General features: G+C 44.0%; 1 protein-coding gene across 8 annotated transcripts in view; it reads left to right on the top strand.

Moving 5' to 3' along the window:
- SALL1 (spalt like transcription factor 1) overlaps nt 1-6,647 on the top strand; it is a 24,432-nt gene extending 17,785 nt beyond the window's left edge. For all 8 annotated transcript variants that reach the window (XM_086847078.1, XM_086847075.1, XM_086847074.1 and 5 more), the window contains 2 exons: nt 667-4,076; nt 5,131-6,647. In XM_086847078.1, the coding sequence (XP_086703204.1) occupies nt 667-4,076; nt 5,131-5,571 (3,851 nt within the window). In that variant the 3' untranslated portion in view covers nt 5,572-6,647. The remainder of the gene's footprint in view (nt 1-666; nt 4,077-5,130) is intronic.
- The last annotated feature ends 7,948 nt before the right edge of the window (nt 6,648-14,595 follow it).

Raw genomic sequence — 14,595 nt, 5'->3', positions numbered from 1 at the left:
CCCTTTTATGGTAAATGATACCATTTTACAAGGGATTTTTCTTTTCTATTTGGTTTGTAACTGCCACAGAATTAAGTTTGGTTGGAAAACAGATTCATGGCTTATACTTCATGTAGCAGCTTGGAAGAAACGGGGGATGAACCTTTAGCTTGGCAATACGTACTTTTTTCCTTGTCAACAACTGATTGGGACCTCGAATGACTACAAATTAGTTTAGTGATGGGGCAACTGTCACAGATATCTTTGAATCAGTTGAAAATGAACAAGGTTGACAGGAACGTGAGAGTCTAATGAGTCCTTCAAATGGCTGATTTGCACTCAGTGGACAACTAGACAATAAGCAGTATGAATTATTGGAAATCAATACTTTGCTATGGAATTTCATTATGCTCCAATGCCTTCAGTTCATAGTATTTTATATTTTGATGGATTATCTGAAGCAAATGATCATCTAAGACACAGGGATTGATAAAACTCCCTTGTACAGTTTTAAATGGTGCTTTTGACTTATTTTTGTGAAGCAGGAATATTGATCTATTTTCATGTACAATCTTGGTCTGTTTTAGAGTGGTAGATAAAACCAGTACTTTTAAATAAAATGTCCTGCAGAATTTTTTTTTTGTATTTACTGGTTGGTTCCTAATCCATCATCTTTTGATGTTTTAGGAGACACAGAAAAGGGTCAAGCAAATCGAACCACTAAGAACAAGGACGCCCATGTCTGTGGCAGGTGCTGTGCTGAGTTCTTTGAATTATCAGATCTCCTGCAACACAAGAAGAATTGTACTAAAAATCAATTAGTTTTAATTGTGAATGAAAATCCAGCTTCTCCTTCTGAAACCTTCCCTCCTAGTTCCCCTTCTGATAATCCTGATGAACAGATGAATGACACAGTTAATAACACAGATCAAGTAGACTGCAGTGACCTTTCAGAGCATAACAAACTTGACAGGGAAGAATCCATGGATGTGGAGGCTTCCAGCATTAACAATAGCAGTAGCAGTTCCAAGAGTGTCAACAATAGTATTACAAGCAGTAACAGCTCCACAATGGGTACCTCAGCTGTAACAACCTCTCTACCTCACATAGGGGATCTGACAACACTAGGCAACTTTTCAGTGATAAATAGTAATGTAATAATTGAAAACCTGCAGAGTACTAAAGTGGCAGTAGCACAGTTCTCACAGGAGGCGAGATGTAACGGGGCATCGAGCACTAAACTCGCTGTCCCTGCCCTGATGGAGCAACTGTTGGCATTGCAGCAGCAGCAGATCCATCAGTTGCAACTGATTGAACAAATTCGTCACCAAATATTATTGTTGGCTACCCAAAATACAGACATGCCAACATCTTCTAGCCCTTCTCAAGGTACTTTACGAACATCTGCCAACCCCTTGTCCACATTAAGTTCCCATTTATCCCAGCAGCTGGCTGCAGCAGCTGGATTAGCACAAAGCCTTGCTAGTCAATCTGCCAGCATCAGTGGTGTGAAACAGCTACCCCCTATACAGCTACCTCAGAGCAACCCTGGCAACACTCTAATTCCATCCAATAGTGGCTCTTCTCCAAATATTAACATATTGGCAGCAGCAGTTACAACACCGTCCTCAGAAAAAGTGGCTTCAACTATTGGTGGCTCGCAGCTCACCAACCCACCAGTATCAGCATCATCTTCACCAGCTTTTGCAATAAGCAGTTTATTAAGTCCTGCATCTAATCCACTTCTACCTCAGCCCACCCCTAGTAACTCTGTTTTCTCCAGTCCCTTGTCCAATATTGGAACACCTGCAGAGGATTTAAACTCCTTGACTGCCTTGGCACAGCAAAGGAAAAGCAAGCCACCAAATGTAACTGCATTTGAAGCAAAAAGTAATTCAGATGAGGCATTCTTTAAGCATAAATGCAGGTTCTGTGCTAAAGTGTTTGGGAGTGACAGTGCCTTGCAGATTCATTTGCGTTCTCACACTGGCGAGAGGCCATTTAAATGCAACATATGTGGAAACAGGTTCTCTACAAAGGGAAACTTAAAAGTCCACTTTCAGCGTCACAAAGAAAAATACCCTCATATTCAAATGAATCCATACCCAGTGCCAGAGCATTTGGACAATATTCCTACAAGCACGGGTATTCCTTACGGGATGTCTATACCACCAGAGAAACCTGTCACGAGCTGGCTGGACAGCAAGCCAGTCCTCTCCACCCTCACAACTTCTGTTGGCCTGCCACTCCCACCAACAATTCCAAGCTTGACCCCATTCATCAAAACTGAGGAGCCTCAGCCGATTCCCATTAGCCATCCTTCTGCTAGCCCTCCCTGCTCTGTCAAGAGTGACTCGGGAACAGCTGATCCCACATCAAAAATTTCCAATGGACTTTCCGATGAGGTAGAGGCTGGTGCCTTGCCTACCTCAAATGGCAAAACGGAAGAAAACCCCCAAAACACAAGCACCATCACTAGCATGAGCAGCTCCGTGAGCTCCCCGGCAGCAGACTCGGGCTCCAGCGGTGTCGCCACTTTTACAAACCCACTGATGCCTCTTATGTCAGAGCAATTCAAGGCAAAGTTTCCTTTTGGAGGATTGTTGGATTCAACGCCAGCATCTGAAACGTCAAAATTGCAGCAACTCGTAGAAAACATTGACAAGAAGGCAACTGATCCTAACGAGTGCATCATTTGCCATCGAGTTCTCAGTTGCCAGAGTGCACTGAAAATGCATTATCGCACCCATACTGGAGAGAGGCCATTCAAATGTAAAATCTGTGGTCGTGCTTTCACTACTAAGGGCAACTTAAAGACTCACTACAGTGTCCATCGTGCCATGCCCCCGCTGAGAGTGCAACATTCTTGCCCGATCTGCCAGAAGAAATTCACCAATGCCGTTGTGCTACAGCAGCATATCCGAATGCACATGGGAGGGCAGATCCCCAACACCCCAGTGACAGAAAACTATCCTGAGTCAATGGAATCAGATACGGGATCTTTTGATGATAAAAATTTTGATGATCTAGACAACTTCTCAGATGAGAATATGGAAGACTGTCCTGACAGCAGCGTGCCAGATACACCTAAATCTGTGGATGCATCACAAGACAGCTTGTCTTCTTCCCCTCTGCCCCTGGAAATGTCAAGTATTGCTGCTTTGGAAAATCAAATGAAGATGATCAATGCTGGCCTTGCTGAACAACTTCAGGCAAGCCTAAAGTCAGTAGAAAATGGGTCAGTGGAAGGGGACGTTTTAACTAACGATTCGTCGTCCGTTGGTGGTGATATGGAAAGCCAAAGTGCTGGAAGCCCTGCTGTCTCAGAGTCTACCTCTTCCATGCAGGCCTTGTCCCCATCCAACAGCACTAATGATTACCACAAGTCACCAAGTATTGAAGAGAAACCGTTAAGAGCTTTACCAAGTGAGTTTGCCAACGGTTTGTCTCCAACCCCTGCTAACAGTGGTGCTTTGGACTTGACGTCTAGTAACACTGATAAAATGATTAAAGAAGAGTCCCTGAGTATGCTCTTTCCTTTCAGAGATAGAGGTAAATTTAAAAATACTGCATGTGACATTTGTGGCAAAACATTTGCTTGTCAGAGTGCCTTGGACATTCATTACAGAAGTCATACCAAAGAGAGACCATTTATTTGCACAGTTTGCAATCGTGGCTTTTCCACAAAGGGTAATTTGAAGCAGCATATGTTGACACATCAAATGCGAGATCTACCATCACAGCTTTTTGAGCCCAACTCCAGTATCGGCCCCAATCAGAACTCTTCGGTGATGCCCGCTAATGCACTGTCATCGCTCATAAAGACCGAGGTTAACGGCTTTGTGCATGGCTCTCCTCAGGACAGCAAAGAAGCGCCCTCTGCTCTAGTTGCTTCGGGGCCCCTGTCCTCTGCCACGTCCCCTGTGCTGCTCCCTGCTCTCCCCAGAAGAACTCCAAAACAGCACTACTGCAACACATGTGGGAAAACGTTTTCTTCTTCCAGTGCTCTACAGATCCATGAAAGGACACACACTGGTGAGAAACCTTTTGCCTGCACTATATGTGGAAGAGCATTCACAACAAAAGGCAATCTGAAGGTACTTTTTCCTCTTACTGTTCTTCGGTTTCGTTTTCTCCCTGCTGGGGGTTTTTGACGTCTGTTAACGTTGCGGCAGTGGTACCTTTGGGTGTTTGGGTGGTGTGGCAGTGTGTTTAGGCAGCTCTGGTAGACCTAGATGGGCTCTTGTTGAGTGCTCATGTTGGCAGCAGGTCTGAGGCATGTGCTGTTTTGACTTAATTAAAATTCATCTACCAGCAAAGCCTGTCTATGCAGAGTGTGAAACAGAACAGCCAAATGATGGTAGGAGTATTAATTAACAGAGAAATGCATTTTGTAACTCACACACCTCTTCAAGAAGTGAAAGGCTCTTGAATGTGATCTTTTTCATAAGTATCATGTAAGATGAGTGTTTAAAAAAACTATTAACATAATTCTGAAATAATGGGCATGACTTTAATTGATTATATAACTAACATTTCCTACTGATATGTGTTTGAAAAAGCAAATACACTTAAGTTTTAGAACACCAGTTGAGCACTTTACTGTGTACATTTTTCTGTTGACAGAGTATTTCTCTAGAGGTTGCTGCCAGTAATGTGAGATGAATAATTACTTTCAGGCTATTCTGTCTATACACGGGGCTCTCCGATGAGCAATCAGTAAAGGATACTTTCTGCCTGTCTGAAAAGGACATTTATAGGGTAAAGGGTGTCAAATACAATACTTACCATTGCAATGAAAGTGGACATAGCAATTCTAGCCCTGAAAGCAGCTATCTGCAATTGACAGAATAATGCAAAGTCATTACAAACTAAATACATGTAATAAAAAAAAGAGTAAGAAGCAATGCATTGTTCAGTGGGAGAACAGGTTATTCTGGGTAATGGTGATGGGCTAACCCAGAAGTAGTTTATTATTCCAGATGGAAAATGGGAAATGGAGCCCTGTATCCTCTATCTTTAATACCATTCATTATGTAACAAGACTGGACACGTTCATGGACTACTGCCTTCTCTGTGATCAAAATAAGTTTGAAATTCTGGTCAACCTCTATTTTTTGTTTGTTTGTTTGTTCCTTTCTTTCTTTCCAGGTTCACATGGGCACTCACATGTGGAACAGTACTCCTGCAAGACGAGGCAGACGACTTTCTGTAGACGGCCCCATGACATTTCTAGGAGGCAATCCTGTGAAGTTCCCAGAAATGTTTCAGAAGGATTTGGCTGCGAGGTCAGGGAATGGAGACCCATCCAGCTTCTGGAACCAGTATGCAGCTGCACTCTCCAATGGCTTGGCTATGAAGACCAACGAGATCTCCGTCATCCAGAATGGGGGCATCCCTCCAGCTCCGGGGGGCCTGGGCAATGGTGGCAGCTCTCCCATCAGTGGCTTGACAGGAAGCCTGGAGAAGCTCCAGAATTCAGAACCCAATGCACCTCTAGCTGGTCTGGAGAAAATGGCAAGCAATGAAAATGGAACTAACTTCCGTTTTACACGCTTTGTGGAAGACAACAAAGAAATTGTAACAAATTAGAAAAAAATCTCCGTAAATAACATTCCTGCAAATAGTGCAACCTAGGGTTGTTTTTTTCAAGCTGCAGGCTACAACATTACAAAGACTTTGTTTTGTACCATGTTCTACTTCTAGAGTTCTAAGAGAGCTTATTTATTAGTGATATAACCTTGCTTTGCAAACAAATGCAAGCATTAACTTTGGTCTCCCGTATTTTGAACTAAATACTAATCGACTAGAGTGCTGTAAACTTGCTGTAACATTTATGGCAGTTGCAAGTCTGTTCTGCTAGGTGATCTTATTCTGGCATTAACTTATTTTCTATATCCAGTTTAACACAAACTCTGGTATTGATGCGATGCCTCAGTGATACATTAGATCTCTAATAAAAATCTGTATATAAATGTACACTTTGATCCTGCTGGAAACTTTATCAGCAAACACATTGTCTAATTTTTCCAGACAGAATTAAGAAAAAGACTGAGAGAATATAGACTGAACAGTGTGGGTCCTTTACACAGCTCAGTTTTTGATTTTTATTATAAAATTAAAACTGCTTTAATTTTTGTAGGTTTAACATTTTCTGTTTTGAACTGTTATTTGTATTGTGCTTTTTACTTGAGTCGTCTTAAATGTTAATACATTTCTGTACAGTAATAAGCACGCGGATTATTAGAGAAGATACTGAAGTGTTGTTTTGGTAGTTGAAACTGAGACGTAACATTTTGCCTTGTAGGTATATCCATTATAGAAAATGTGCTGGACTTTCACAATGCTGCTAAGTATGGCATCTTGAACAACTTCCGTGGACAACTGTAGATGCTCCTGTATATACAATAAGACATCACTTTCATTAAAATGTACATACGTTCCTTACAAGACCAAGCCCTACTCCTTGACCAAGGGAACAAGTATAGTGTTTGTTTATTTTGTATTAGGCATTGGGGGGGACGGGGGGAACCTTGGACTGTTACATGCACTTTCTCGGAAAGTTGAAAGGAAAAGAGGTCCAGTTTCTTTAACATTTAATACTTACTAACAGCAGAGATACTGTAATTTTACTCGAGTAATCAAATACATTTTTGCAACAGATAAAAGATTCGCTGTCTCTGTGTTTTTAAAGTGTACCTGTATTTAGTAATCACTTTGTATTATTTAGCCTCTCCCTTGGTTAACATGAACTGTCCAGGTTGTATGTGTGTGTTTATATCTGTAAGTATGGGTATACATATATGTATTGCATATTAATTGCTAGTATATTTTTCATACCCCCTAATAGTGACAAATTTCTCCTTAACTACTCAACTCCTCCTTCTCATAAAATTGTAGATATTTTGGCATTTTTAATTTGTTTATTAAAGAAAAAAATGCTGCTAGCAAAGACCTTATTGAGCCTAGGTAAGTTTCCTTTGAAGGAAATAATTTATTACATTTAAGGCTTGATTCGGTTCAAATGCTTTATATTTGATATTAATTTTATTTTATGAGATTGTATGTTTGTGGCATGCTTACGCTGCTATACCTGTGTTAAGATGTCCACTTGCAAGCCTCCATATACTATGTGGGGTTTATAACTTGATTGTAAACAAAGCATACCAAACAAAACCTAACTGCTCTGGCCTTGCACATGATTTGGCTTCCCTTAAACACCTCCCATGATCATTAACCTCAATGGAAGTTTGTCAAACATAATTCAGCCCAATATTTTCATCTCCTTACATTACTATTTATGAAAAATAAATCTGATTGGCTGCTTTCAAATTATGCCTTCAAAACCACCAACAGGCATAGCCAATTTTGTGTCCACATGACTATATATACATAATTTTTTTTTTTAACAATTCAAAGATTCAGGCATTTTGTGTTACAGGATTATTTTTCAGGATTACTGAAATTACTGTGGGGGGACTTGCCCACCTTTTTAAACAAGAATATACTCCCACACCGAGTTGCATATTTGGCATTAGAGAGGACTTACAACTAAAGTGCTGGGGTGAGAAATACTTTTTGTGAGGAACTTTTCCCCTTCCTATGATTACGAATCCTGCGTATTAACGCTGTAGTCTGGATACCTCTTGGACTTCATGTCTTTAGGACTTTTCCTGTTCGAATGTGATAATTCACCTGGTACATGATATGCATTTTTGTTAACATGTAAGTTGTACGCTAGAGCCAGCTGGCTTGTCAATGTGAATATTTAAGAATTTTAAGTCACCTTTTGGTCTCAGAAAAAGGTAAATTAAAAGGATTTTGATGATTTTATCAGTGAAATACTAACTAATTCTCCTTTTAAACTGAGTCGAGATTTGTGCAACAGAAAAGTTGCCAGGGAAGGGTTAGCAGCCCCCAGCGCTCCGGGAGGGTTTCCTCTCCGCGGCTTGAGTTTCATTAGCGCCTTTAACTTCAGCCCTCGGATCCTCTTCCCACGGGGGAGCGGAGTCTTTAGGCTCCGAGGGAAGCCGCGCCCGGAGCGGGCGGGCCCCGCACTGGCGGAACTCCCCGGACACTCCTGCCGCTGGGTAATGTACGCGCTTGGCACCATTCGGGGTTAAAGGAAAAAAAAACAAAAGGCAAACAAGAAACAGCCAAAAAAAAAAAAAAAACCTAGGAAAAAAAAAGCAGCGCGATTTTCTTTCTCGTACCCTGGGGCCTTTCCCCCGGCCCGCTCGGTGAGCGGACCCTGCGCGCACAGCCCGGGCTCGGCTGAGGGGCCAAGGAGCGGCCCCTGCCCGAGGGGCTGCGCTCCCCCAGCCCAGCCGGGGACACAGCCTTTTGTCCCCCGGCCCTGCCGAAGCGTTTCCCTGCCGTGCGGCGGCTGCGGCGGGCGAGGCTCCCCGGGACACCCGTCCGGCCCCGGAGCCCGGCAGGGGGGGTTCCCGGTGAGCCGGGGCGCTGCCCCGCCGTGCTGCTGCTCCGCTCCGCGCTGCCCTCGCTGCCCGCGGCGGAGGTGGGTGCTGCCGGCAGGAGCGGCCCGTGCCCCGTGCAATCCCTCTGTGCCGGCCTGAGGGAGAGTGCCCGGGCCGGGCCGGCCTGAGGGATGGGTGCCCGGGCTCTGATGGGCTGAGGGATGGATGCCCGGGCTCTGATGGGCTGAGGGATGGATGCCAGTGCTCTGCCGGGCTGAGGGATAGATGCCCGGGCTGAGGGATGGATGCCCGAGCTGTGCCGGGCTGAGGGATGGATGCCCGGGCTGAGGGATGGGTGCCCGGGCTGAGCCATGGATGCCCGGGCTGAGGGATGGATGCCCGGGCTGTGCCATGGGTGTCCGGGCTGTGCCATGGGTGTCGGGGCTGAGGGATGGATGTCGGGGCTGAGGGATGGATGTCGGGGCTGAGGGATGGATGTCGGGGCTGAGGGATGGATGCCCGGGCTGAGGGATGGGTGTCCGGGCTGTGCCATGGGTGTCCGGGCTGTGCCGCCCGCTGTGCGGAAGGTGCCCGGCCGTTCTCCCCGCGCTGCTCAGGAGCCTTCCGTTCCCTTTCTCCTGGCATTTCCGAGCGGGGCTGGAGCCGGCCGGCTGCAGAGGCCGGGAGCTCCGTCCCTGCGGCCCGCTCGGGGCTCCGCGCCCCGTCAGGCGGAGCGCCCGGCCGGCCTCCTGCGAGGGGAAGCGGGGCGGGGGACAGAGGGGGAATAATTTGCTCTGGAAACGCGGAATTTTAAGTTTCCCGTTACTCGACACCAGACCGTGGGGACCGGGGGAAGTTACCTCTCCCCAGAGCTGTCCTGGCAAGCGCACAAAGGTGCCCGCGTCGCCTCGCAGCTGGGAGCCGCGCTACCTCGCTGCAATTACCCAGCGCAGCGTTTCCTATTCACAGACACTGAATTAATCCTTATTCAAGAATAGAAATTTTTTTCTTTACGGTTTTGTTTTCGCGGCCTCATTTTTCTCATTAGCAACAAAGTTTTCTTCCCCCCCCGCCCGTCCCCTTCCCCCCCACCTCGTCTCGCCCATCACAATTTTATCATCCATTAAAATAAAGCACAGTGGGGTGGGTTGGTATTCTCGTTTTCTTTCTTTTAAGCGCCAGCGATCGTTCAACGCAATCATTTAACCATGCCGGGTAATTTTCTTCCTCCAGAAACAGACGTGATTTATTTGGAAATGGGGCAGAGCCCGCGGCTGGCCGGGGCAGCGCTGCCCGCACCGCTCCGCGGGGCAGGACAGAGATGTAGCGGGACAGACGGAGGGAAGGGCTCGGTAAAAGCACCGCCGACACCGGCGGAGCCGAGGGAGGAGCGGGGCAGCACGTGGGGAGGGCAGGAATGAGGTTTCTGTATTGGCCAGGCAGGCGTGAGAAGGGAGAGGAAGCAGCAAATTGCCCGGTTTATTTCGTGTGCTGATGACGACCAGATCCGAACCCTTTTCTCAGGGAAAAGTCTGTTGGATTTCAGTGTTTCTTCCTAGGCTGGGCTTTGGTTTGAGATTTAGGGACAAGGTTGCAAGCCCTCCCAGTTGCAGCACGCAACAAATGCCTCGGTTTGTTCCTGCTTTGTGAAGAATATTTGCTGACCATCAAAATGCAGGGGTTGCTGCTTGTTTTGACCATTTCTTTGGAGCCTGATTCCTCTTTTGAAAGCCCTGAAGTCACAATTTACCCGGTTGTGTCTTTGCAGGAGGCCAGTTTTACTTGGCAGCAGAAGGTGTGACTTTGTAGCACGACAGTTCTGTCTTGCTGTCTCCTTGCCAGTGTTCCATAGCTCTGCAGGTTTGTTTCCTGTCAGCGTTCCCTAGTTCTCCAGGTTTGTTCCTCTTTGGTTAGGGTTTGTTTGTTTGTTTCCCAATCAAAATAACTTTTTAAATTTTTTTTTTTAAATTTCCTTCTCTCATGCATATGACTTGACAGAAGTTAAAATAATGTTTTGCAAATAAGTAGGTACAGTTATTTATACAAGCTGGAAGCAATATGTCTGCTAACTGCCAAGCTGAAATATAATGACTTAAAGATTTCAAACACTGTTATATAGATATGTATCTCCATGCAAAACATTGAAGAGTAGAGCCTTCGAAAAATGAATCTTAATAGGAAAGAACAGGAATAATCGGAAAGTATGGAACTTCAGCTGAGAACAGAGTTACTGACCGCTGTATTTCTGATTTTCTGATTTGATGTTTCTGGGTTTTACATCCAGGTTACAGTTAATATTGGAATGGTTACCCTGGGCAAGTCCCTGTGTCCCTTTGACAGTGGCCTAGGAGATGCCTGGAAGATGGTGAGTGCATGGTGGCTTCTTCCAGGGAAGATCTTGTTCCAGGGACATGGGTGCCAGGATGCCCTGAACCACAATTTTCAGTGACATTATATGAGGTGTAGGAATGATAGTGATTAAAATGACATTTCTAGTTTAAATAATATTGTTTTGTCCTACCACAAATCTCTTCAATTTCCATTTCATCTTCTGTTTTAATTTAGACATGTATTTTTGAATCCACAAACTAAATTTCTTAAGAGGCAAAATTTCTCAGTCATATGGGAAGGGGAGCAGAAGAGTGATAAAAGGAGAGCAGGAAAGAGGGATTTTCTTTCGTGCCTGTCTAGCATGGCAGGAGCTGGAGAGGAACACGCCCGTGGGGGTTGCAGTCACTCTGTGCAATGCTCTGTGTGGTGAGTGAGGCCAGCATCTTGTAATCAGACTCAGAGAATGCAGTGAGAGCACCACTGGAGAGCTGCAAAGTAAGAAAGCTATGCTGTCTTTCTTTGTATAGCAGTTAGTTAGTTAACCCAAGCTGCAAGCTCTTCTGAACTTTCAGAAGTTACTGTCACTTCTAGAAGGAGCTTTAAAATCAGGCTAGATGGGCACCAAAAACTTGTCCATGCCCATGTTATACCTGGTCACCTCTGCTAGTAAGGAATATTCTCTCTAGAAAGATCAACCCTGAAACTTCTGGTGCTATTTAATTTCAAAAGAAGTCTCTCCATGTTAACAGACATTTACATCATCTGTACAGACAGCTCTCTTGACCAGCACAGTGCTGAAGTGCAAAGGTCTATTTTCATTATTTAAAGGTCTTAAAAATGCAGCATCACAGTGTCAGGTGGGTGTAGCAGAAGCCCTGAAGCACCTGGCATCAGGTGGTGCAACATGAGAACTATTTAGAATTGAATATGGAAAGCAAAAAATGGAGTGGTCTGGCACACTATAATGGATTTAACCCTGCTCATCACTACTTTCATCCTTTTTCCTCATCTTTTTTATTAAAAATTATTCCAAAGTGAAAGCAGTGAGACTAATCAGATGAACGATAAGAATTTTTTCAAAGCACTGCCTGTTTTGAAAACCAGCTTTTCCTAGCAGTGAATAACTCTGAATTGCTTTACTTTCATCAGGATTGTAAAATGTCAGTTAATACTTAGTGAAGCTAACATTTGTTTCATATGTACAATAACTAAGTGGATAATCATGTTCAGTACAAATGTGAGTTCATGTGAACCCCATCTTTCTGGTGGTTAGAGGATCCATAGAAAGCAAATTATCTAGAGAGAGACAGAACAGATTTCAGAGGTTTATGTGTCTATTTACTTATCTAGGCTGAGTACTGAGTCCTCTCAGCACCTTGTGTCAGAGCTGTGGCTGCTGAGCACAGGGATGCCTGTGCTGGTTAAATCACCACAGCTCAGCTGGGGAACCCTGAACACCAGCACAGAGCTCTGGTGCTGATACACATAAAACAACTTAACCCCACTGCTTAACTCAGCTGAACTTATTTTGGCTTCTAGCACTGAGGAGTGCCTGAGAGCTGCACACAACTTTTGTAGTGCTGGATGTGGCTGTTTAAGGTGTTACTTTATTTCCATTTCAGTTCAGCTGTTTATTCCTGTCTGCTGAGATTTCTCCCCCTTCCATATCTGAATGAGTGGAATAGATCTCATGAGCACTCTTCATTCATATCACCACAAAGACTGAGCCAGTTCTTATTTGGTTCCTTATTTAAGATAGGAAAGAGTCCAAAATGTACTGGGCAGGTTTGCAAAGCTTAAGGAGATCATTTTACAAAAGGAGGGAGAGCTTATGTATCAGTGAGTCAGGCAGAAAAGAATTCATAAAGGTACAGCTTGTTTGAGCCAGAATTTCACGAGGTGTTACCTTCCAAACCATGCCTCCTAAAGGAACAACTGCCTACAAAATAGGCTTAGCTTAAAATGCCACTGAAGTACGTCTAAATTTGCACTGAAGTGGGGGGAGAACACTCCATAATTTGTCCTGTTGTGACAGGGCACAGCAGTAACAGCTTAAAACACGGAGGCTATTACTTCAGCAGTCTCCTTACTGACATCAGACAGGCACCTAGAGTCTCTTTTCTTGCATGACCTACACAAAAAGTAGACTGGGCCCCTGTGTTCTCTCCTGGATCTTAAGAAGTTATTAAACCAATTCCTTCTTTTGAAAGCTGTATGCATTCATGCTGGCATCCTCAATAAAGCTGGGACACAAACAAAAAAAGCAAGCAAACCAGTCACAGTAGCATTCAATGCACTTAAACTTGGAGGAAATGAAAATCAATATTTGTCAAATGGAGGGAAAAGGTAAAATGGATTGAGGAAAGTTGTCTGGCTTTCTTAAAAGCCATTAGTGAAAACGAAAAGTTAACAACAATACTGGAATTTAATTCCTGTATTGGTGCTGTTTGAACCCGTGGTTTTGTTGTTTTCCCTCTCTAAGGATGCACTAGCTTGATGCACACATATTCCTTTATTGTTAGCCCTGTTGAATGGTATTTATTACATCTTTATTATGAGTGATTTGGAACCTTGGAGGTTTATCTGAATGTCTTGCTTGTGGTTAAAATGTGAGGGAATAATTTAGGAAATGGAAGTTTCATTTCTGGCTCTCGGAACTCATGACCTCAGCCAGTTGCTCCAAACTCCTGATGTCTTCTGTAAAATGACCTTACCTTTAATTTTTGCTGATTTTGGTTATTTAGATAGGAAACTGTTCTCACTGCTCCTTTACAAGGTGTGTATAACATACATGGCTACTCTCTGAGAACATAAATGTTCCAGAATAACCAACACATGGCTATTTTGCATTTCAGCATCTACTGGAACATCTGGAAGTGCTCTGCTGGTACCACAGTACATTATTTGCCACATATTAGATGAAGCTTAAAAGTTAATCCTGTAATTTTCACTGTGCTTGTATGATCAAATAATCATATTAGAAATATAAAATGAGTCTATTGTGTGATTAGTTTTTATGTATACAAATGGTGGGGGCAATGGAGCCAGGATGTTGTCAGGAACCCATAGCTGACATGGGGTGTGACTGTGGGGGGATGCAGGCAGTACACTCTCGGCTCTTTGCAGAGGGTCAGATCCAGGCTGCTGCATTTCCAAATAACATTTTGGAGAGATTCAACCTTAAGCAGATGAGATTATTGTACAGCTGGTTATGTAGAAGGCTCTGAAGTAGCAGGGAGTCCTGTGATGATGTGATATGTCTCTCTTCAGGATTAGTAGTTGTCTCTCTTCTTCTACCCCCTCATTTCTTTCTTTCTCTCTCAGGGGTTAAGGCTCTGTGTAATGTTGACAGTTACTGGAAAAGGTTCTAACAGCAGTAGAGCTGGTGAAAGACAAGACTATTTATAGAAAACAATAAAGTAAAAATAAGTGTAAGATTAAATATCAGTAGCTACCAGCTGTAGCACCTTTTCTCCTCCTCCTGTTAAGTAGTAAAATCAAAGCATAATTTGGAGAGGCTTCCTGCTGGAATTGGAGAAGCTGGTTCATTCTTATGCCAGAGGGAAGTTGAGATGTTCATTTACAGGATGGCATTTCCTCAGCTTCTGCAGAACCATTCCCCAGCTGGGATTAGAAGCTCACATGCTGTAGGAAGTGAGATTTTTCTGCTGGGGTACGAAATCAAGCTTTTGTTTTCTCATGGTGAGTGGACATCTAGAGTGTTCCCAGTGCCACCACAACTATCTGAAATGATGGGATGGACATGCATCATGGTCTCCAGTAGAGGAGACTTTGAAATGACTGAGGTGCATGAAAATGGCTCAGTCTGTCCTGTAATGCTCATATATGAAGTGATGTGCAGAAAAGG

Source organism: Cyanistes caeruleus, chromosome 12, assembly GCF_971803275.1.
Source record: "Cyanistes caeruleus chromosome 12, bCyaCae1.hap1.1, whole genome shotgun sequence".
Taxonomy (NCBI): Eukaryota; Metazoa; Chordata; class Aves; order Passeriformes; family Paridae; genus Cyanistes; species Cyanistes caeruleus.
This window is presented reverse-complemented; position numbering and strand designations above follow the sequence as displayed.